We start from the raw sequence: 23,672 nt of genomic DNA on the forward strand, positions 1-23,672 counted from the left end.
TTCAACAGAAACAAATTCGAAATTATTTCTAAACAATTATTTGTGGTTGGGATATATGTATCTTCATTTCTATTTTTATGTGTTATGAATGAAAATGTATTGTGTATTGTTGTCATTCTGCCCCGTCACAGGGGCCCTTTATTGGAAAATAAAGAACTCTGAACTTTCAGGTGACAATTGATATGTTCCAATTACTGTATATAGTCACAGAAGTCTCCTTTCTCACATATCACAAAATGTTAAATTGTCATGTCTGGGTACAGCTTTTTCTTTCGAATTGTAAAACTGTTCATCTCTACGGATATTGTTAGTCGTAAGACGCATTTTTTGGGGTTTTCATTGTAGCGTTTTGTTACTGTTCCTTGGTATCTTCATCTCTTAAGTTAATAAAGTCCTCTAAAATCCTGGTCGTCATAGATTATCGTCGCTGGGCTTCTAAAATGTTGTAAATCAAAAAAAATTCAAGAAAAATATATCTCACAAACACGCTTTGAAAATTTTGGCAAAATGCATGCTTCCAAAATGTTGTATGTGAACTTGAACATTTTTGTAAATAGCAGTAAAATAAAAACTTTGACATTTCTGGATTATCCCAAGAACTTAAATTATTTTCACAGAAATATAGAAATGTACAAATTTTTTTTCCCAAAGCCATTCTACAACGATTTTCAAGTTTTCATACAACATTTTGGAAGCAACCTTTACAAACAACTGACATTGGTAATTTTGTAATATGTCTTATTTCACACATTTTGATTGGTCTTACTGTATGCTATTTTGTAATACCAAAGATTTCCTCCCGCCCCATTGGTGTCGAAAAGAATTTTTAGTAAAAAAAGTAATATACGACATTTTAGAAGCCCAGCGACGATATATATAAGTTATTATGCATAAACACGAAAGCACATAACCGCATTCGCATACTAACATGTATACCATTGTATTATAACTTGCAAATACTTTTTTTTTCAATCTTTGTTTCTATCTGTCCCTATTTCGAATCAGAGGGAGGGAGGATAACTTACAAAACATTTATGTGAAAAATTTGAACCCACCCACTATAAGCCGATAATAAATAATGACAATTCCTTAAACACAGATTTCAATTTGTTTCCATTGCATAATATTTTCTCTCTTGCTGTGTGGAACCGGTACGAGGTATACCCCGTAGTTGAAATATATGCCCTCATATTTCTACATATATGAGTATTATCAGACCCATATATTGATGTAATCATTGATTACTAATAATACATGAATGGATATGAATGAAATGTCAGTTATTTGTTGGATTTCTATTGCCGTTGTAGTATGTGAATTAAAGGCCACGTATTTGTGAACGTAGAATTCTGTTGCAGGAACCACACAGCTTTAATAATGTGTTAAATGTCCTCTGACTTGGAAAAGGGACAGCAACAAAATGACTATCTTTCAAATTTTGGGCAGTCAATAAGGTGCATACAGGCTTCTTGTTACATGAATACTCTTCTGAAATGCATGAACTATTTGCCACTGTGCGTACAGCTAGGCACAATTTATCACGTATTATGATAACACATTTTTAAAGCGTTCATGCTTTGGAAATGGGAGCCGTTTTATTAAGTAGATGTGGTATGAATGCTAATGAGACAAATATAACCATGAAAGCCCAAGGGAAAGTGATGTTAATTGATGGGGGAAATGTCACATGGACCTTCGGACCAGTTGAAATATATATCAACATGAAAGCCCATGTATATATCAAGTACAAACTATACAAATCAGTTGTAAAGGGCGTAACCTGTCATATCAATACAAAGTAGAAACACATCTTATAAAAAAAGTCAGACCTAGCAGGGTATGAAGCTTATCTCATCATTTGAAATAGGGAGCACAAATGTTTTTTACAATTATTACCTATTAGCGACAGTGCATTCAAAATAGGAACAGACAGAAACAAAGACCAAACAAACATATTTTTAAATTAAACCACAATGCACCTGTTAGTATCTGAATGCAGTTTATGGCCTGTATAGTTTGTACTTGTACACCACTGGCCCAGTTTATGGGAGGAATGAACCCTCTCACAAACAAGCTTAACCTTTCAAATTACGTATGTGCCTGTCCTAACCAGGAGGCAGTAGTTCAATTGTCGTCGTTGTTTTATGTGTGTTCTGTTTTATTTCTCGTTTGAATTGTTTTATAGTTTATATTCTTATAGCCGAGTTTTCTGTTTAAGCCGTACAGTGTCCTATAATATATTTCATCCGCTTCATTTGAACTCTGGTGGATAAATAACTTGTGTCTAATTATCAAGCATACCACATCTCCTTATTTTGTTATAGTTTTTGATTATTTTTTTCTTTCACAGATGAAGCGGAGTAACTCTGTATAAAATGTCCGAGCTGTTTAAGTAGTGACTTGTCAACTATAAAGTGGTGAGTTCTCACACCATGCAAGTGGCATTTGCGTTCGACTAGTTTTCCTACCGAAAATCGGTGTTTCTCTCCGGGCACACCGGCTTCCTCCGTAAAAAAAAACCTGGCTACCACGATATAGCCAAAACGGACAGTAAATTAACTTCATGAATCAATCAATGAAATCCTGTGTAGGAAAGGACAAACTGGTTTTACTAGATATCGGTGTATGTATCTATCAAAATGAAACTGAATTACTTATACAAAAAAAAAGAAAGAATATAGATGTATATAGATGCCACGCAATCTACTTCAATACACAACCAACAACATCTACATCACATTGTGTTCACAAATTACTGCAATTAATACGACGAACGATGCAACCATTTTCCAAAGTCATCTTTTTCTGTTTTATAATGATCGGACAAGTTAAGTACAGTCTATTTGACACATTCCTAATCTCCATTGACAACTTTATTGTTTACAGAAAGGAATACAACAAGGACACTATTTTAAGTTAAGGAATATATCTCTTTGTCCCATGTAAAACTCCGATTCCTTGCCCGTCTGTTGTTGTACAGTTTGTCCTTTTATGCGTAGGAAGATATATAAAGTTGGAAAACATATATAAATTCACTCTCATACATTTTTCCTTGCTTTTTGTAAATGAGGCTAACTGTTTGTGTCTTATATGTGATACTTATGTAATCGGAATGTCGGGCGGGTGTATAAAATATACGGACAACCAAACAGAAAATAGCCCATTAAACATGTACAAAACACTCGTGATGTTCTTATAAACCAACACGGAAGGGTACATTAGTACTCAGCCGTCTAAAATGATTTTCATTGCACAATAACTATCAACAGGGGCATTGAATTTAGACTTCTGAGTACTAATTTAGCCTTTAAAGTTAGATTAAAAGAACATCCTTTAATTTTTACATATTTTATGGGCTATTGTCTGTTTGACTGCCCGTATATTTCTTAGAGTGCATTTATTTCTAACCAACTTTTTGTAAATGTTGTGTGGCGTTTGTTTTTGTTTTTCTAAATGCTACAAAAGTAGAAACAAATCAATCGTTTAATCAGTGTTTACTGACCATGTTTGAACTTTCAATATTGCATGCTCATGTTGTTGGTAAACATACTTGTTTCAAACGCAGAAACAAATACCTCGTTTAATCAGGGTGAATCAGAAACAACTGTCGACGTATTTTTAGCGATTGCATAGTTTGTCAAAGTGTATGTAAACTTTCAAACGTATGTCATAAACAAATGATCAAAACATGTGCGCGCTGAGCCGTTTGCATCGTTTGTGATCCGGCAAATGTTTTTATTAAATCGACGTAAAAGTGTTTTGTTAAAAGTCCATGCATCTGGAAATAAAAATTAAAGATTAAAACATAAAACAATCGAATTACAATAATGTAAAAAGCAAAATTTAATTTAGCAAACATGAAAAACCAAACAATTGTCATTTATATCAAGTTATTTACAAGTTATCTATGAACAGTTTTATTCCAAATAACACTTTAACACTTTGTATGTTTGGCCGAATTTCCCAATCCTATACAGGGCTTTCAGTAATCGGAGTATTGTTGGCTTTGGGAATTTGCTCTGCCTCCATTTTAGAAAACATTTTCTTGTTTGTTCCAGAAGTTTATTCTTATGATCATGCTGAATCTGCTGTATATAAGATACATCTATCTCTAACTCGATGGCAAGTTGCATGGAACTGTTTCCAATGTGGTTAGACAAATCAAGAAGTGCATCAACTGATGGAAGTTTATTTAAGACCTCTTCTGACATATCTACAATTGTCGAATGATATTTCATTTATCTCTATGCTATCATTCATTTGGTTTAATACAGATTTTGAAAACTACAATTATACGTAATTAAAATCAAGCTTTATCAATCATGATGGGAATATACCATAAACCATAGGTCACATTTATAATGGTTATTTGAGCGGTATGGGCTTTGCTCATTATTGAAGGCCGTATGGTGACCTATAGTTGTCACGTAATGTCTGTGTCATTTTGGATTTTTGTGGATAGTTGTCTCATTGGCAATCATACCACATCTTCTTTTTTATATACAGTGATACTAAAATGTTGAGTTACATATGTACAATTGTATAAGTCGGCAATGAATAACTGGATATGCATGGTTTTTTTTTCATTGAAACCTTCGTTTTTTTCCAGTTTTTTGTTTGGGTTTGTATTTTTCTTAAATTTATAATACTTCAGAAAGTTCAAAACAGCAAACTTCGTTAAAGATATGCATGGTTTTTTCCCATTGAAACCATCGTTTATTTCCAGTTTTTTGTTTGGGTTTGTATTGCCCAGTTTCTCTTTTACTCTGTGTTTTTTTTTGTCTTTCGTCAGTTTTCATTATACTATGTTCTTCGTCATTTGTTTTCCGAAATATGAGTTTAATATTCTAGTTTAGTATCGGATTCATTTCTTAGACAAACACATCATGAGTATTTACATTTCAGTCAATATTGTCATCGTTCTTCTACAATTGATTATGCAAGAAGACTACACATTTCTATACAAACGAATTCGAACAAAATGCGACCCACACACCAGTGCAAGAATAATTGCACATTATGTTACATATAATCATGTCGACAAAATATGGTTTGTAATTTAAAATTCCTATTGAAATTCAAAAGATATATTAAATATAACATCTGATAAATTCGAACAAGCAATCGAAAATGATTCAAACTGTGATACGCTCCATTTTTTTCCGGTCCTGTCTTACTGAGTATTCATGAACCGCGTGAAAACAAAAACAAAGACATTTCGACAGACAACTAAAAATATAATTCAATCGAATGCTCTTCCTTTACACGACGAACATTACATTTCTTTCTATACAGCTGCATGTTTGTGTTTTGTTCTTTCCGCGAAAAGTATTTATAAATAACATGAGTACCGTATGTATGAAAAATGTCCTAATCAATGTGACTAGGCAAAATAACCATTACAATATAATGTACCGTTAAGCACGCTAAAATGTACTTTTTTTATTTTATCTTACTATAGATTCATTATTATTCGTTGGATAATAATTCTAGTGTATTTCGTTGGAACGAGGAAACCACGAATTTAAATGTCGAAAGAATCAAATATCCACGAAAATGCAAGGTTCCCCCCATCCACGAAAGATGGTACGCTCGAAAATAATGAATCCAAAGTATTTGTTAGAATTTGACTATGCTTGTCGTAATAAAGAAATATAGACGAGTAAGCTTACCAGGCACATCAAGAACGACGTCTCTGAATACCTGAAATATTTTTTGCAATTGAATAAACATTACAATCCAATTGAGTTTGTTTAAAGAAAATATGTCAAAGGAATATATCGGAACGCGGTAAATCAATGCAAACAATGTAATACTCGAGAAACACTATAATTATTTGTTTCCTTGCTCCATAACATGATGGGAAAAAAATGAAGACACAACAAAATAAAATATTGCAATTAAACACAATAGAGCTTCTTATCAACTTTGATACATGTGGTTATGTATTTTAAATGGAATTACAAAGTCCGTCAAAAATATAAACAGTATTTTTGATAAATTTAGTTATTTTCAGAATATTACCTCTTTTTTTCAAATGTCTTGTCTTTAGTTGCTCCTTGTCTCACATTTGTGGCCATGGTGTTTGCACGAGTGATTTTTATGACCCGATGGTATATCCCTTTGTTTTTATTTGAAATCAGTTATTTGCGCCGCAATTATTGCTTAACTCTTTGTCTCCTTTTCTTTTACTTTCTTTTCGTGAACAAGATATCTTTTCCATTTGCAATATTTCAAAGAAGCTTAGAATTATGACTTTTGCATTAAACAACCCAGCAGTATATATATAATCGCTATCCATATGTTTGTTTTTAACTAGCGCGCAATGATCATGGTGATTGCTTTACTTGTTTAAATTCACAAGAAAAAATATTTTACTTGGAAATTGACAGAAATTTGTCCTATGGAAAACTGATATTTTAAGATGTGATTTACCTGACAAAGGATATGATCACTTAATTCGTTGGTTTTCAAGACTCTTTGCAGACTTTCAAAGCTGAATGTGTCACTCTTTATTGTGCCAGACCATAATGCAGTAAATTTTAAGTCGTTTGGAGGTTGATGCTGGAATTGGTACTCTAATGCATTCCACTCTTGTGTGCTGGATCCTAGCATAATTGCAATGTTTCGACACTCGTCCAGAGAAAGCTGTTCTGCTAGTCGTCTTATATGATGCGGTAAAGGGCACTGATCTTTTTCTAATTTTCCAAGGCCTGAAGTGTTTTAAACACGTTATTTTTATAAATCATACAAAGAATCAATTATAACACAAGCGGTTGAAATCTACTGCAACAAACATGACACATGTGTATCCAGAAAATTTTACGTCTTCAAATTTATGTTCGGGTCCTAATATTTGCAGATATAAAGCCTAAAACAATTAAAAGCTGAGAAAACAACAAAAAAAAAACAGACCAAAAGTGTATATTTATTATTGACATGGAATAATGTTTACAATGAAGGATATGTATTTCTAAAATTTATAATTCTTCGGAAAGTTCAAAACAGCAAACTTCGTTAATTTTTCTTTCTTTCCAGTTTAGATGTCGGTAGTCTTTTAACCTCATTTGATATTACAGCTTCACAAGCATCCGTTAATCGAAAAATAAATGTACCTGTATTGAAATGTATGGGTTTGACCGTTTTTGGTGACATGAAAAAGCGCCATTTCTAAAAGGACTGTATAAAAATTATAAATCTATATATATCATCAAATGCTTTAATTGGATTGGTCGAATATTTTCCCTTAGTTTACAAATCCATAAATCGTTAAACGGGATTTACGAGACTTCTCTCGTAATCTATGCATACGAGATTTACATGAATGAGATCATGGATTTTAAAGAAAATTGAAATACAAATGTACTACACAAACTATAGCGAACTGTAATTCTACAAAACCAGGTTTAATTAACTTTTTTCGACATTGGAAAATGCCTGTACCAAATCAGGAATATGACAGTTGTTACCCATTCGTTTGATGTGTTTGAGCTTTTGATTTTGCCATTTGATTAGGAAATTACAATTTTGAATTTTCCACGGATATCGTTACTTTTGTTATTTTACTGTTTCCTATTGTAATGAATCATATCAATAAATATTGCATTAGAACTTAGGAACATGTATAAAATAATATTTTTGTCAAAATTTCATGAATAATCTTGGCGCATTAACATTCTTTGATTGCATTATAGAAGACCATTTTATGACGTACACGTTTTATTGATGAATTTGTTTGAAACATTTTACAAATTGATCTTAATGTCAAAGATGTTGTTTTCGAAAGTGATTTTCATAAAAGGTATTTCATTAACTAGCATGCAGTTTACAAACAACCATTCTTAATTTAATAATATTTTCTTTTTGAATAACTCATACATACCCTGACAATTGATGGTACAAATCTCACGTGGTTCCTTGAAAACAAAGTATAAAACCTTTAAATAGACTGATTAAGAAGGGATATAATTACGATACTGTTGTCAAGTCATTAAAGATTGCATATTTTGGCGTTAATATTGAGTCACTGATAAGGTCTTTGCGTCGGAACTAAAGACATTTATTCTAAAAACAGTTGTTGGCATGACACGGGTTATGTTCTTCTCATATATGTTATGATGGTATGATACTAAACCCTTAACGGGAAGGATTGTGCCTGATGTTCATATGATGAAATCATAATCTTTCAGTCAGTTTAATTGAAGTCTGGAGCTGGCTTCATTTAACTGCTAGTAGTCTGTTGTTATTTATGTATTATTGTCATTTTGTTTATTTTCTTTGGTTACATCTTCTGACATCAGACTCGGACTTCTCTTGAACTGAATTTTAATGTGCGTATTGTTATGCGTTTATTTTTCTACATTGGTTAGAGTTATAGGAGGAGGGTTGAGATCTCACAAACATGTTTAACCCCGCCGCATTTTTGCGCCTGTCCCAAGTCAAGAGCCTCTGGCCTTTGTTATTCTTGTATTATTTTAATTTTAGTTTCTTGTGTACAATTTGGAAATTAGTATGGCGTTCATTATCACTGAACTAGTATATATTTGTTTAGGGGCCAGCTGAAGGACGCCTCCGGGTTCGGGAATTTCTCGCTACATTGAAGACCTGTTGGTGACCTTCTGCTGTTGTTTTTTTATTTGGTCGGGTTGTTGTCTCTTTGACACATTCCCCATTTCCATTCTCAATTTTATATACAATTATATCTAATAAGACGAAATATTAAAGCTTAACTACCACATAGATGATTTAAATCAACCATAACCGATATAATTTGAAAATTATGAAAATACAAATTGATGTGAAATATAGTCTGTTCCTTTACGTCATTGGCTTACACTCATTGGTTTGGGCTTTCCTGATGAACAAGAACACATTTTCCTTCGCATACACTCTAAATTTAGATATTGCATTTTCTATGTAGTGTTATGTGTACAATTATTTGTCTGTTTGTCTTTTTCATTTTTAGCCATGGAGTTGTCAGTTTATTTTCGATCTATGAGTTTGAATGTCCCTCTGTTATCTTTTGCCCCTATTTTAAGACCGTGTCTTTTTTTTAATTCACATATTTAGGAAAGACATCGGATGTCCCATATAAAAGAATATTGTTTACAAATTGAATGTTTGCATTCTATACGTGTGTTTGGCAAACAATTAACAATGAATTCAACGCATTACCCATTTTACCTTTTCTGAGAACCAAGCAGTTAAGCATTTGGTCTCATGTCGTTGTTTGTGTATTTTACAAAACCACAGTGGTTCATCACATGATAAAGACACCTCATTGTGGTTGAAGAAACATAGATCCTCTTTGCAGAATACACCGAATTCAATGCTGAATGGTATACCGGAATTTACATCATTTGGTTTTGTTTCTTCCGCCAACATCGAATAGAATTCTGAGATTCTTACTATTGCTGCCGTCATACACTCCTGAAGAGAAGATGCCAGGGTAGGAAATATTTCTTCTTTTTTCTTTGCATGAATGAGCGACACAATCAGTCTATTTGTTTTCACTTGGACGGCGACATCATGAGAGTTATCTACCTTTACGACAGCAAGATCACTAAAAAGCATTCTTTTTTCTGTGTTTCTGTCTTTGAAATTCTTTATATCCCATGAAGTTATAAATGAACTAAGAAAGCGATATGACAATGCTGGTGGGATAACCTCTTCAACAAAGGTATAAGACAGTATTATGGAAGTGTTGGCTTGCCAAAACCTTTTAAGGAACATTGTGTCATTTTCTTTGGTTATCATACAGGGAATCAGAAAGCGAGAAACATCATTTGTAGGACTATTTACTTCTTCAAATCTTGTTCTAGGAGCTACAAGGACATCAAGGTGTACAAGCATTTGAATCATATATTCTTTGTATGGCAGAATATGCTTGAAAGTTTCCTGATCCCAAAGGTAATAAATATCATCTGCTTCAATCATTCCAAATTCCTGAATGTATCTCAATATCCGGGAAAATCTATGTCCTTTAGGCCAGAACTGCTTCTCGGTAACTAAGGATCGCAGGACTTCTACTAAATATGATGGCGATATAATGATAAAATCCCGTAGATTCTCTACATCAAAATACAACAGTTTTCCAAGAGAATGTTGCACCTTCAAGAATGTTTCCAACTGCGTCTCTGATAGGATCATTGACTCATTTCTGGAATTTAAAGCTAACAGTTGCTTGCGGGAAATTATATTCACCCCTTCTGCTGATTTCTGTGCTAACTGTAACTCCAAAGGAATCCATCGTGTTGGCATCGCTTCACCCCATCTTGGATGTTCAGTTGCCCTTTGCATTAGCTTTTTTCTAAGGTCCCCAATTTCTGGATCTTCAGGGTTTATAGCATTAACAAAAATCAACGGTTTGAATTCTAAATGTTTCAAACCAGCATGTGATTTAAACAGGATTTGCAGCTCGTCTTCAAGTTGTTTTCTTGTAGCTTCTCGTGTCCTCTGTAATTGGAAATGTGTAATAATTGAGATTTATGTTTAGGCATTAAACTTCTTTGTCGTAAATATCTGATACGCACATACACACTTTTAAATACCATTTAACCCTTACAACAATAGTAACAAATACGCTTTACGAATTCTTATCAAACAGAAACTTGAAATTATACTAAGAACTATGGTAAAGTGGTTATAATTTTACCTCGAACCATTTTTCATCCTTATGTGTAGCTACAAAGATAATCCTTGGAAAACCATCATCTGTCCTTTTGCAGTATGTCAAAATCGAGTTGACCCAGTGTAGCAGATATACTGTATATTAGAATGACATGTGCAACATATGATTAAATATAAAAAAGAGCAACAAATATACACACACATTTTTTTTAATCAATACAATTAGAAAATATAGAAATATAGAAATTGAAAAAAATATATATATTCAGTGCGGAAAGTCCTTTAAAAAGTAGCACGATAATACAATTATATAATAGTTTCGAAATTATTAATTCACAGTAGCTTGGGAGAATAATGATCGAATATAATTTTTTCTTAAACTTTTAAAAACCGACTTATTAAAAACTTTAAAATTGGATAAATTTATATAACGTATAAGTGAAATGCTTTTCACAAACACTTCTGAAAAATCAGATAAAAATATGTGATCACGGGCCAAATTATTTATTAAAAGGCAAATACATTGTACAATGATAAAAAAAACCAACAAAATACTCGCAAATTCTCTAATCAAACTCAATATAATTGATGATTCTTGTTTTTGATCGAATTTTGATTTTCTAGAATTTTAGCTACACTTCACGACATTTAATTTTATGACAGTATAATTATCAAATTTCAAGTTTTAGATGTTTTATAACAATTTTGAGGCAACCTTCCTTTGATAACTATTTAGGCAAAACTATCGCTGTATGCATGAGAAGGACGAAAGATACCAGAGGGGCAGTCAAACTCATAGATTGAAAATAAACTGAGCCAAGGCTCCGTGTTGAAGGCCGTACTTTAACCTATAATGGTTTACTATTTAAATTGTTATTTAATGGAGAGTTGTCTCATTGGCACTCACACCACATCTTCCTATATCTATTGACAACGCCATGACTAAAAATAAAAAAGACAAACAGACAGATACTAGTACAGAAGACACAACATAGAAAACTAAAAACTAAGCAACACGAACCTCACCAATAACTCGGGGGGGGGGGGGGGGGGGGGGGGGGGTCTCAGGTGCTTTGGAAGGGTAAGTAGATCGTGCTCCACATGTGACACTCGTCGTGTTGCTTATGTAATTACAAATCCGGTAAATATTCAAATTCGGTAGGTCACATTCTTAAAATGGGAAGGGTATTGTAGTAACGACATAAGGAACATAAACGATATCATCTGTGAAACAGTTATTCCATAAGGGTCAACCAACTCGTGATGGCGCCCGTAAATTTACGAAGGGATAATTTAACCAACACCACTTGGAATTCTTGGTTTAATAGCTTCCTTGTGAGCAGCAATCCTTTATCAACGTTCCATTGCAAAATGAGTGCTAATTGTATAAACCTATACACGAATCTAATTGAATAGAAGGTCACATCAACTACGATGTTGAGAAGCAATTGAATCAAATATTCTCGTAAATTGAGACAAACTGATTCATGTAGTGAAGAACAAGCGTGCTGTTTAAGCTTAAATAATTCATTATTGTTTAAACGGTAATTTCTCAGGATATAGGCATATCAATAAACGCTGAGTTGTCAATGAAATTTCATGTCGAAGGCTTCTGGGATGATTATTATAAAACAAATCTTGTAAGCCTATAAAGTGATACGTCCGACATGAAAACTCGTATTGAATGAAGTTCATATGAAAACAAGTACGCTTAAAACATAAACCATTCTGTAGGTTATCAATAATAAAAAATGCCATGAAAATTAAATTAAACGAAATAATTGTACCTGCCACTGTTGGTTTCCCGAAGTGTCCGGGGAGAAAGCTGAGGTCAGCCATATGCTTGCGAAGGCCAATGTTTCCGTTAAACATTAATACAAAGATGCCCCTACTTGTGATGAATAACTGGTGAGTCATGTAGTAATCTTTTTGACCCCCAAAGTCCCAAATATCTATTGGTACTACCCTCTCCGTGTATTTGCCTTCTTGTACTGCTTTTAATATTAACTGATGTATTTTATCCTCAGACATATCACTTTTTATTTCTTCAATCAAATCACTCTCTGTTATGTCTATAACGCTAGTGAGATTTGTTTTCTTTCTAGATATCTGTGCTAATTGTTGGATAGCTGGTTGCTTTTGTTTTATTGGTGTTCTAAAATCCTTTCCTGTAGAAGTATTTTCACTGAAGACGGTTGGTGAACAAGTTTTACTTTCCTTTGCTTTGGTTCTGGCTGACTTGTCAAACTGTGAGTGATGTTCTTCATTGTTATGCGAAGGCTCGCCCTTAACTTGTTTTTTAACAGACGAGCTTTTCTCTGTTACGTGAGATTGTGTAACTGCACCGCTCTGTTCAGTTTCCTTTTTAGACAAAACGTTTGCATCAGTTGTTAGAGTTTTATGATCAAAATCTTCAGATGCTTTATTATGATGCAGTTCTTTATGTTCAGAATTAGAAACACTTCCTTGCTTACAACTACTTTTCTCGTCAACTGGCAATTTTTTAATGTTTAAGTCATTTTTCAAGACTGATTTTGATTTGTTTGGTTCATCATAGGATATTTCGCTTATATTTGTTGACCCGTATGGTTCTTCGTGCATGGTCCTGATTAGCTTGGTGGGTGCCTCTTTTTTGTCTGATGAAATACTTCTTTTGGCATCTAGTAAATTCTTGCTCTCTGAAGCTTTGATTGACATCAACATGCTTGTAAGTATTTCTGTTATTGCATTCCCTTTAAAAAAAATGTTTTCAACAAAATAAGACAGCAACCAAACCAACAAATCATACTGAAAGGTTTACATACAGTTTTCGTTAAAAGACAAAAGGTTAAAACTTATACCTTATAAAAAAAATCTATTACTTCCAGCGTAAATTAACCTGATATCATCATGTATTATTGATATAAATAACTGATTAAGAAAGAAAGTAGATTATCTGATCATTCATTAATTGCATAGAAAAATAAGGACAAAATACCCCCTCCCAAAAATATAAAACGAACAAAAACATAACATACAAAAATACTAGTGTTGTCAACGGTTAACCGGTTAACCGGTTAATCGGTCAAACGACCGAATACCGAATACCAAAAACGCTGACCGGTTAACCGGACTTTTTTTCAATTTCGATAGATTTGATATAAATTTGTGTTGAAAATCAAATCATTAAAAAGTTATGTTTTATTTGAAAATTGTCGTCGAGGTTATTAGTTTCACAGATCAATTGTCGTCCAGTACATTGATTGCTATTGTTAATCCTAAATAAATTAATTAGAGTTCTGGGAAGGATCTTTAAAAAACATAATTAGTAAACATGTTTTTTTAACAGTTTAAATTCTCCCTCATGAATTCGTCCGAATTTAAAACATTTCTATACTAAATACATGGCTAAATAAGAGACAAGTCATAATTTAGGTTTGTTTGCTCGCAGTAACTTTCTTATTTTCTCAGCGAAACAACATTTAATATCTTGTAAACATTTTACAAATTACAAAAATATACCACAATTCCATCTATATACATTCACAATGTCCTCTAAATACATATCATTAGACATGTTACGAAAAGGTATATTCACGACGCTGAGGTTGACAAATTACATTTTAAATGTGGGGCTGTGTCAAAACACAAAATAGATTACCTGTGTATACATTGAATATAATTTAAAAACCTGCATTGATCGATCCTTTTGGAGGAAATTCCGCATGGAACTAATATTCGATAACATTTTTACCCTAAGAAATATGAGAAAATGAGATAGGGCGGGTACGTTAATGTAAATGCAGTAGATGTGCGGGGCAACGGAGACACGGGGTACATACATGTGTGAATTCTTCGGCGAGCCCTTAATAGGTCTTTCAAATAATCTGGTTTTATAATCTATTTTATACCTACTCGTGAATAAGTTTCTTACGGTAATTTTTATAAAGTTATGAAAAGCAAAGCATTTCGATCCACTTGTTTACCACCTATTTTTTTATTTAACGGAGTCTATTTTAAAACACCTTAAACAGGATTTTGTTTTACAATTTCAACTAATTGAAATATGTTGCATTATAGTTTTAGGAAATTTACTCGCGATCATAAAGCTTCGAATACATGTATTTTCCCCTTTATTTCCTTACAACTTTGTCTTAATTTGAACAGTTACAGCTCAATTTGTATTTTCTTTATAAGAGGTTTGTGATTTTTTTTTATTATTGGTGGCTTTACATCCAGTGGCAAATATTTCATGCGCGTTCAGAACGGTAAGAGGTTTGTGTAATACATGCCCCACTACTCACCGGTTGAACATCCCTGCAGCGTTTCAAATGCATGATAGCATAATGACTTTACATTTACACCTTAACACCACTTTATGCAGATATTTTGTATTTTATAAATTCCTGAAACGTTTTGTGGAAATTCGCCAACCGTTTCAATAAAAAATGACGATAGTAAAATTGACACCGATAATCGATGGGTCTTTTCTCCATCTAAGATAACAATGCTAGGTGTTCTCTAAAAATATTTATGCCGTGTTTATATCAAATCTGTTGGGTGTGTACCTATGACTACTCTACGGAGGTACCCCTTTTCAGGGAGGGGAAGGGGGCAAAGATTCAAATTGAAAAAGGCAGGACAGGAGTTTCGAGATTAAAAAAATGGCAGAACGAGCAACTCACACAAAATAGACAGGATGGCAATTCATGTCAAACAAGGCTGAATAAACTAAAAATGTCCGGATAGCATAGGGCGATAAAAAGGCAGGAAATATATAACAAAAGTGTTAAAGCTCGCAATACTTTTCATTAGCCTGTCCTAAGTCAGGGCCTGTAGTTCAGTGGTGGTTGTTAGCTACTGTATGTCATATATATGTGTTCTTCGAAAATGGTTACCCCTATAGACGCCACCAACTTGGAAGCTTAACCACGAGTAGAAAGAAGAAAATGTAAACAAATGAATTTTCTATATCAGAGTGTCGGATATATGTCGAACACGCTATAAAGGACTTAAAAACTTTTCCGTCATTGGAAGCTTAGAAAGACACGCGAGAGAGAAAAATCAACCAGACTATAGAGCTCTGTGTATGATTAGTGGAGCAACAGAATGAACTTTTTCAGGAACTGTAATACAACAATAAAACTAATATCTATTTAGCTTAATATATATATTATCAATCTATAATCGAATGAACTTGTATAACTCTCAGCCCCCCCCCCCCCCCCCCTTTTCTTGCCCACCCACTCCTGCACGAATACACTTTTCATTTCTAAATATAGCCAGAAATGATATCACAAAAGCAATTACCATCATAGGATGTTACATTATGATGTTCTAGATAAATGTGACTTGAATTTATCAAGACGCACAAGAATTAAATTTTACCTGTTTAATATGGAAAGCCAACGGGGTCAAAATTCTTACTTCGTAAATTGTCAATTTGTAACTTGTAACTGGGTGATTTGCCAATTTTAATGTTTTGTAACTTGTCAATTCGTTAAATATCGATTTGCAAATTGTCAATTTGTATATTGATGTTTGCCGATTTGTCGATTCGTAAATTGTCAATTTGTATATTGATGTTTTGTAACTTGTTAATGTCGATTTGCAAATTGTCAATTTGTATGTTGATGTTTGCCTATTTGTAAATTCTATATTGATGTTTAGTAACTTGTCAATTTGTACATTGATGTTTTGTAACTTGTCGATTCGTAAATTGTCAATTTGTATATTGATGTTTTGTAACTTGCCGATTTGTAAATTGTCAATGTGTATATTGATGATTTGTAACTTGTCGATTAGTTAAATGTCAATGTGTGAAATGTCAATGTGTGAAATGTCATCTTTGTATTATGCTAACGATCATTGACGACAGATGGCGCTCGGTTTCTTCTTCGGTGTATTAGCCTCCTGTAAGTAGGAGCATAAGTATGAAATATAAACCTAAGAAAGTTTAATCAATTAACTACAGCAAATGCGTCTAAAAGAAAAGAAAACAAAAATTGCATGTGTACAGGATCCCAGTTCTATTTTGTTTACTGACGTGGACTTTCGTTCGAGAACGGATTAAAGTTTTAATGAACTAGTCGTTGGTCAGTGGTATATTAAGACTGGATTATTCAGGTAAATACAAAAAGGAGATGTAGTAATAAACCGTATGATTGCCAATGAGACAACTAGCCACCAAAGCGAAGTTCAAATAAAGACAATGTAAGCAAGAATAGGCAATCTATGGCCTTCAACATTGAGAATACCATACAGTCGGCTATAAAAGGCTACATCATTACTGGAAAAAACAGATACTATAGTAATAAACGATTTCAATTAATCCTAAAATGCTATTATCGGACCATTTTATTCTGACAGGAGGGGAAAGGGCTGACATATATATATTAATATACTAGTACATGCTTACTGAATAGTTCTGGTCAAGAAGCTTAAAAATTGCCGCTAGCAGATTTCCTTTCTATAAAAATTTACAACCAAAACGACCAAAATATTCACCAGCTCTCGATCTCAATAGCTGATTAACTCCCAGTCCTCCCCATATGAACCCCAACCGGTGCCACACCTCCTCATAGTCCGGCACAGTCAGGATCCTACTTCGTCAAAATTATCTCCCCATTACGCCAGTTTATTTTCACAATCGTAGAAATGGAAGCCATTGTAACGGTGACGCACTACCAATTTTGCTCTTTGAAACCGATAAATTTATCCACATTGCACCAATACGATCCTTATATGTCAGTTATATTTTAAAAGACAAATGTATCAACTAGCTAATGATAATCAGTTAATGATCTTGTCTGCATTGATTCAACTTAAAGCTATTGTCTGATCGGTTGTCAGGTGGAATTTTCGAAAAATCATAAACATTTAAAAAAATTCTAATGAAATATTTCGTGGAAGGGCAGACTAGATTTTTTTAGTGGTTGAAGACTATAAACCATAGTAATAACGTACAAAATATTAGAATTTTTCGAAGATATGCATTTTCATCATCCAACTTGTAAGACTGTTGTCAAGTATTTTCAGTAAAAAAAATAGCTATTCGAACACACCTTCTCTGTTTTTGTGACTCATTAGATAGGTATTTCACTTGACCCATATATTTCATCTTTTAGTACTGTTATTTTTTTGTGTTATAAAGTCAACCTGTAGCTTTAATATATAAAAATGATAGAGTCTTAAGCGATACGATGTATGAAATATTCTTACTTTGTACGATTTATATCAAGACAAAATACTCAACTCAAACACGCCTTAACATAAAAAGGTGCACTCGATTCTCTTTTCAAAACAATTGTTACCTATTTTTTGGATTTTTTTCTTCAGTCACATAATGGAAGGGCAGACACGAAAATTACTGAACTAATAGATTGATATGTTTTCCGTCCGTGGTAATTTTTTCAAAAAAATCGAAGGTTATGCATTTTCGTCATCCAATTTGAAAGATACCCATCTCGTCGACTTGATATCTAATTTGTCTGCTTAACTATGAACTAGATAAATTGAAAACTTATGCAAATGGTGGTTTTGAAATATAACACCTCGTTATTGAGATGAAAATTGCAGTTTTGTTCGTTTCTATTACCTTTAAAAAAAATGTCACTATAGTAAACAATATACAGTAAACATTTATCGCCTTCTCTTAAAAAGAGCTTCGATTCTTTTGTTCTATTTCAACCTGGTTTGACTTTCCGACTGGGCAACCTTACCAAATCTAATATTTTGTCGATCGAATCGAACTAACCGAAATGATTCACTATGTTTATCAATAAAGCTATTTGTTTTGAAATTTGCATGTCATATGAAATTTAAAAAAATCATTTGCAATGAATTTGTAACAATATAATCATAATATCCAATTCACAAACTATGTTGTATTCCGTCTGACTCTTCTGTAGAGCAGTAAGTCATGATCCCTGGCTACATGTACCATCTACTCAATACCTAGTACAAACATCTGGGACAAACCCAAAATCATGTGCAAATATTTTCATGGGGAAATAAAATAAGTGTAACTATATTGGAGATAATTGCCTCTGTCATGCAAATAGCGAGATGGCGAGATATTTTCTCTGACAAGTCAAAGGGATAGGGCGTCTATGTTTAAAAGTGGATGTATTAAAAGGGGTGTGTGAGATAAAAACAAATAATGTTTAACCCCGCCGCATTTTTGCGCCTGTCCCAAGTCAGGAGCCACCTGCCTTTGTAAGTTTTGTATGATTTTTAATTCTAGTTTCTTGTGTATAATTCGGAGTTTAGTATGACGTCCATTATCACTGAACTAGTATACATATTTGTTTACGGGCTAGTTGAAGAACTCCTCCGGGTGCGGGAGTTTCTCGCTGCTTGAAGACCCATATTGGTGGCCTTCGGCTGTTGTCTGCTCTATTGTCGGGTTGTTGTATCTTTGACACATTTCCCATTTCCATTCTCAATTTTATGATAATTGTTAAATCGGACCCTTGGCAGCAATTCAGTGTTCTTTTTGTACGAGGTTTTTTTTTAATTGTCTGGTTCTATAGGACTGAGAAACCAGCCCCTGGACCACCTCGTACAGAAATATTAGCTTCTGGCTTGAGTGTCTTGTCTGTTTGTCTTGTAGTTTCAGTTTGCATGGTGAGCGTGTTAGAGACGTAACCAACTTCTCTGGATTTGTCTCCTGTTGTAAATATCGCAGGTTGTCGCTGTATCAAGTTCTTTCAAGCTTTAATATTGATGTTTGTAGATGTGTTCTGGTTCCATACTATTGACCATATGATATCCCATTATTGACCTGACCATTGAAATATATATGCGGTTTTCTTGCATTCCGATAAACAATATCTCAAATTTCTTATCAGGAATCCTAGTGTTAGTTTGCCTTCTTGGCTACGTTGGAAATATTGGTAGTCCATTTTAGGTCTTCGTTTAGTTTTCTGATTCCTTTAGATTTTATTACAGTTTTGATATATAGTATACATTAAATAAGTGACTCATTTAAAATAATTTTTCACTTCAGTTTGTTTTGTAAAGTACAAATATGATATGATAAAACATTTGTTATCTTCATTACTCATGCAGGAGCAAAATATATAAATATTTTTCTTCCGTTTACTTCTTGTTTTAAAAGATCATTAGATAACTACATTCTTTTCTGAAATTTTCATATTGAGATTATAATATTAAGGAATAATGGGTGTCAAACCTTTCTCCCATTATACATTTAGTCAAAAATTTGCGGCCCATGACAATATTAGTATAAATTTTCAAGCCCCGTCTTATATTTCATGTATTTAGTCTTATTTTGACCCAGTTAAATATTGAGTGGAAATTTCCTGCCAAGTGACAGTACTATATTTGCGAAGTTGATGAGCGACACATCTATATATATACCTTGGGTGACCAGTACATTCGTAAACAAACATGTTTATTTGAGGTCAACTCTATATATAACCGAGTCCCTGGTCTACATGCATTTATTTATTTGTTTTCTTTTATATATATCAAACATGTGGTGTACAGAATTGATTTAAATTACTTTGGTATATATTCCATATGGCGGCGCACATACTTACAGGAGGCTTATACACATAAGAAGAGCTCTATACCGAGCGCCATCTGTCGTCATAATGATCGTTAGCATAATACAACATTTCACACATTGACATTTCACACATTGATATTTAACGAATCGACAAGTTACAAATCATCAATATACACATTGACAATTTACAAATCGGCAAGTTACAAAACATCAAAATTGACAATTTACGAATCGACATGTTACAAAACATCAATATACAAATAGACAATTTATAAAATCGACACTTAACGAATCGACAAGTTTCAAAACATCAATATACATTTCAAATCACACAGTTACAAGTTACGAATTGACAAGTCACGAATTAACAATTTTGACCCCGTTGGCTTTCCATAGTTTAAATTATAATCAATGTTTTGACACCGTCCCTTAATTTATAGTCTAATTTGTCAACCTCAGCGTCGAGAATATACCTTTTCGTAACATGTCTAATACAAACATAACTGTAATATTATATTATGCAGAGCTTAACGTTAACTTCGTCTATCAAAGGTACTCGAGAACATCGATAATAATCAAACGTAATCAGGACTTATATATGTCTATAAAACCCCACCCGTACTACCGCCCTCGAAATATTCGTGCAGAAAACAACAGTAACATCAGACCACTTCTGATTTACATACTAGCCAAACTTGTACCACAAGTCTAAAGATAGAAATAGAATAGGGAAATTCCAAATATAACGGAATAGAAATAAATTTAAATTCTCCCACATGAATTCGTCCGAATTTAAAACATTTCTATACTAAATACATGGCTAAATAAGAGACAAGTCATAATTTAGGTTTGTTTGCTCGCAGTAACTTCGATAAAACAAAGGAATAAATAATTTGAGAACTACATGCCAAGATTCAAGGAAACAGCCATTTGAGATTTCAAATTGTCTTTAATATACCCATCTTTGGCTTTATCAGAGGCCCATCTACCGTGGACTTTAAGTAACCTATCAGAGACTCCTCTATTAGCCCCCGTAGAAGCGCCACCACTTCTCAAACTATGAAGCCCAAACTTAAGCTTATCTAAACCAATATCTGATAAACTCTCTAACAAAATTTCTCTCGCTCTGGTATAGGACAATGGACCATTTACATTACATAATTTATAAACATCTTTCGATTTCATAAAAGACAGTGCTCTGAAAATATAGCTATCAGAATTTTTGCTCAATTCAGCTAAATTGATATACTTATTTAACCAAAAAAACTGGACATAAATCTGTACCTGTTGCAGCTATAACAACATAATTACCCCTTCTGTATAAATCAGTTTTGCTTTTATCAATGCGAATTTTAACATGACTGACTTGAAACTCAATGTTATTCATCTTAATGTTAGATAATCCAGAAAATCCTAACAGAAATAATACTACTACACGCAATTTTTGAGATTATTATGATCTCTATAATGAAGGTAAAATGAGGTAAAATATTTAAAGAAATAAATTTTAATATTTCATATAAAACTAAGGAATCTTTTATGTAGTTGTAGAAAATAACTAATTCTTGTATAAAGCTTTTTGTATAAAAAAAGATATAATTAGAAAGTCTTTAATATTATGTAACTTTTAATATATAAGTATTAGATGTGAAATTCTTCTTATTTGACACTTAGCGACATAAATAAGGTTTGACAGCTTAAACTCTTAGAAGTATTTCCTTTAGCAAATATATCTTATTCTTTTCTATTGTTCACCTAGAATTCAATCTAACCAAAATAATCGGATTCCCGTAATGGTCGTAAAAACAAAGTATTAAGTTATTAAAAATAGTAACCCCAAATTATGCAAAAATGAGAATAGGGTTAAAGAGATCTAACCAATAAAAACGGTCCTTATAAAAATAAGTATACTAAAAGTCATTTTGATTGGTGAATAAAACAAGTCCAACCAGCACGTGTTCTTAGGGTTTAAAATAGGAAACCCTAAGGAATGAGACATTAATTTACTCGTATGGTTGGACTCCAAATAAACATATATTGACATCTTTGTTTTATTCACCAGGTTCGTAAACTTATAATTTTTGTTTAATGAAAAGTTAAATAATAGAAGTCTTTCTTGATTAAAGTTCCACAACTATTATGATACATTATTTTAATTAATTGATAAAGTATTTTGATAATTGTTATTTCAATTTCATTTAAGAATCAAACTCTTTTATTACATATTTATGTATTTGATTAATTTACTCGTATGGTTGGACTCCAAATAAACATATATTGACATCTTTGTTTTATTCACCAGGAGCCTCGAAAGAACGCAAACGATAGTCCCCCAATTATCGTAGTAAAAAATAGAGAACACAGACATGTAAAACAGAAGACCAACAACACAATTAACCCTTCAATGGGAAAGGGGAGGCAACTGCCTTAGTCAGCGCTTTCCCCCTCTTTCCCGCACAACATCTCCGAACTTCAAAACAATTTTCCTTAATATATCCGTAATAGGTTCTTTTTTGTTTATAGGTTTACTTAGCAATTTCCTTCCTCCTTCATAAATAAGACCAAGGAATTTGTCTGAACAAGGATTATGTTTGAAATTAAAGTCATGAAACCATTTTATTGAATAAAAACTTGCATCTAAAATCGCAACACTGGATCCCTGTTGAACGAGTCCACCTATATACATAGAAATCGTAGTAGTTGTCGCTGGTAAACACTCAAGTGAACATGAAACACACCATTTTTCCAACTTTTTAAAATAGCACTTGTATTTCTTAATTGTAGAATTTGATCTAGACGATTCGACAAAAGAGGGTAAATCTCGCATGATACTGGCAAATCTTGAATCATTGGCATAACACTCAAATTGTTTCCATTGATCTGTAAAATAAGTATAATAATGAATACCAAGTAATAACTATAAACAAAGTAAATATAATTAACATTACTACTTTAAATGAATGCGGCATTTCCCTCGCAAACAACCCAGTGCGGCATTTCCCTCGCAAACAAATGAATGCGGCATTTCCCTCGCAAACAAATGAATGCGGCATTTTCCTCACAAACAAATGAGTGCGGCATTTTCCTCGCAAACAAATGAATGCGGCATTTTCCTGGCACACTTACTGTGACATTCAACCTCACAGTATTTAAAAAAGTCATATACTTATATATATACAGTGGCATTAACCCTCACTGTATTCATAAACAATTAATCAACAATGTTAACAATGACATATCTAATTGTTGTGCACAGTTAAAACATCACAATGTTAAATTTAAAATTCTTTCGAATATAGTCTCATATCTGATAACTGCGGCAAATAACCATCGCAGAAAACTAAATCAACTACAGTCTGTATACAACATTCAATGCATAAATCTCAATACTTCGAGAAATCCAACAACAAAACATATACATTACTGTTAAAAGGTCTCTGTGCAAATATACTCTTTTCTTGTGAACCTTTTGTAAAAAAGTTCATAGGTTTTACGTACTCTCTAAAGTCTATAACAAAAGATTTAAATC

The 23,672-nt window shown here is 33.0% G+C and overlaps 1 protein-coding gene across 1 annotated transcript; it reads right to left on the reverse strand.

The window, feature by feature from the left end:
* Positions 1–3,927: 3,927 nt before the first annotated feature.
* On the reverse strand, positions 3,928–13,332 carry LOC134698041 (uncharacterized). Its single transcript, XM_063560329.1, has 6 exons — positions 12,522–13,332; positions 10,655–10,764; positions 9,184–10,455; positions 7,883–7,916; positions 5,673–5,703; positions 3,928–4,213 (listed from the first exon to the last, which is right to left on the reverse strand). Exons 1-5 carry the CDS (start codon positions 13,330–13,332, stop codon positions 5,681–5,683), a joined length of 2,250 nt encoding a protein of 749 aa, XP_063416399.1. The 3' UTR covers positions 3,928–4,213; positions 5,673–5,680.
* Positions 13,333–23,672: the final 10,340 nt, after the last annotated feature.

This window comes from Mytilus trossulus, chromosome 14, assembly GCF_036588685.1.
Source record: "Mytilus trossulus isolate FHL-02 chromosome 14, PNRI_Mtr1.1.1.hap1, whole genome shotgun sequence".
NCBI classification, from domain to species: domain Eukaryota; kingdom Metazoa; phylum Mollusca; class Bivalvia; order Mytilida; family Mytilidae; genus Mytilus; species Mytilus trossulus.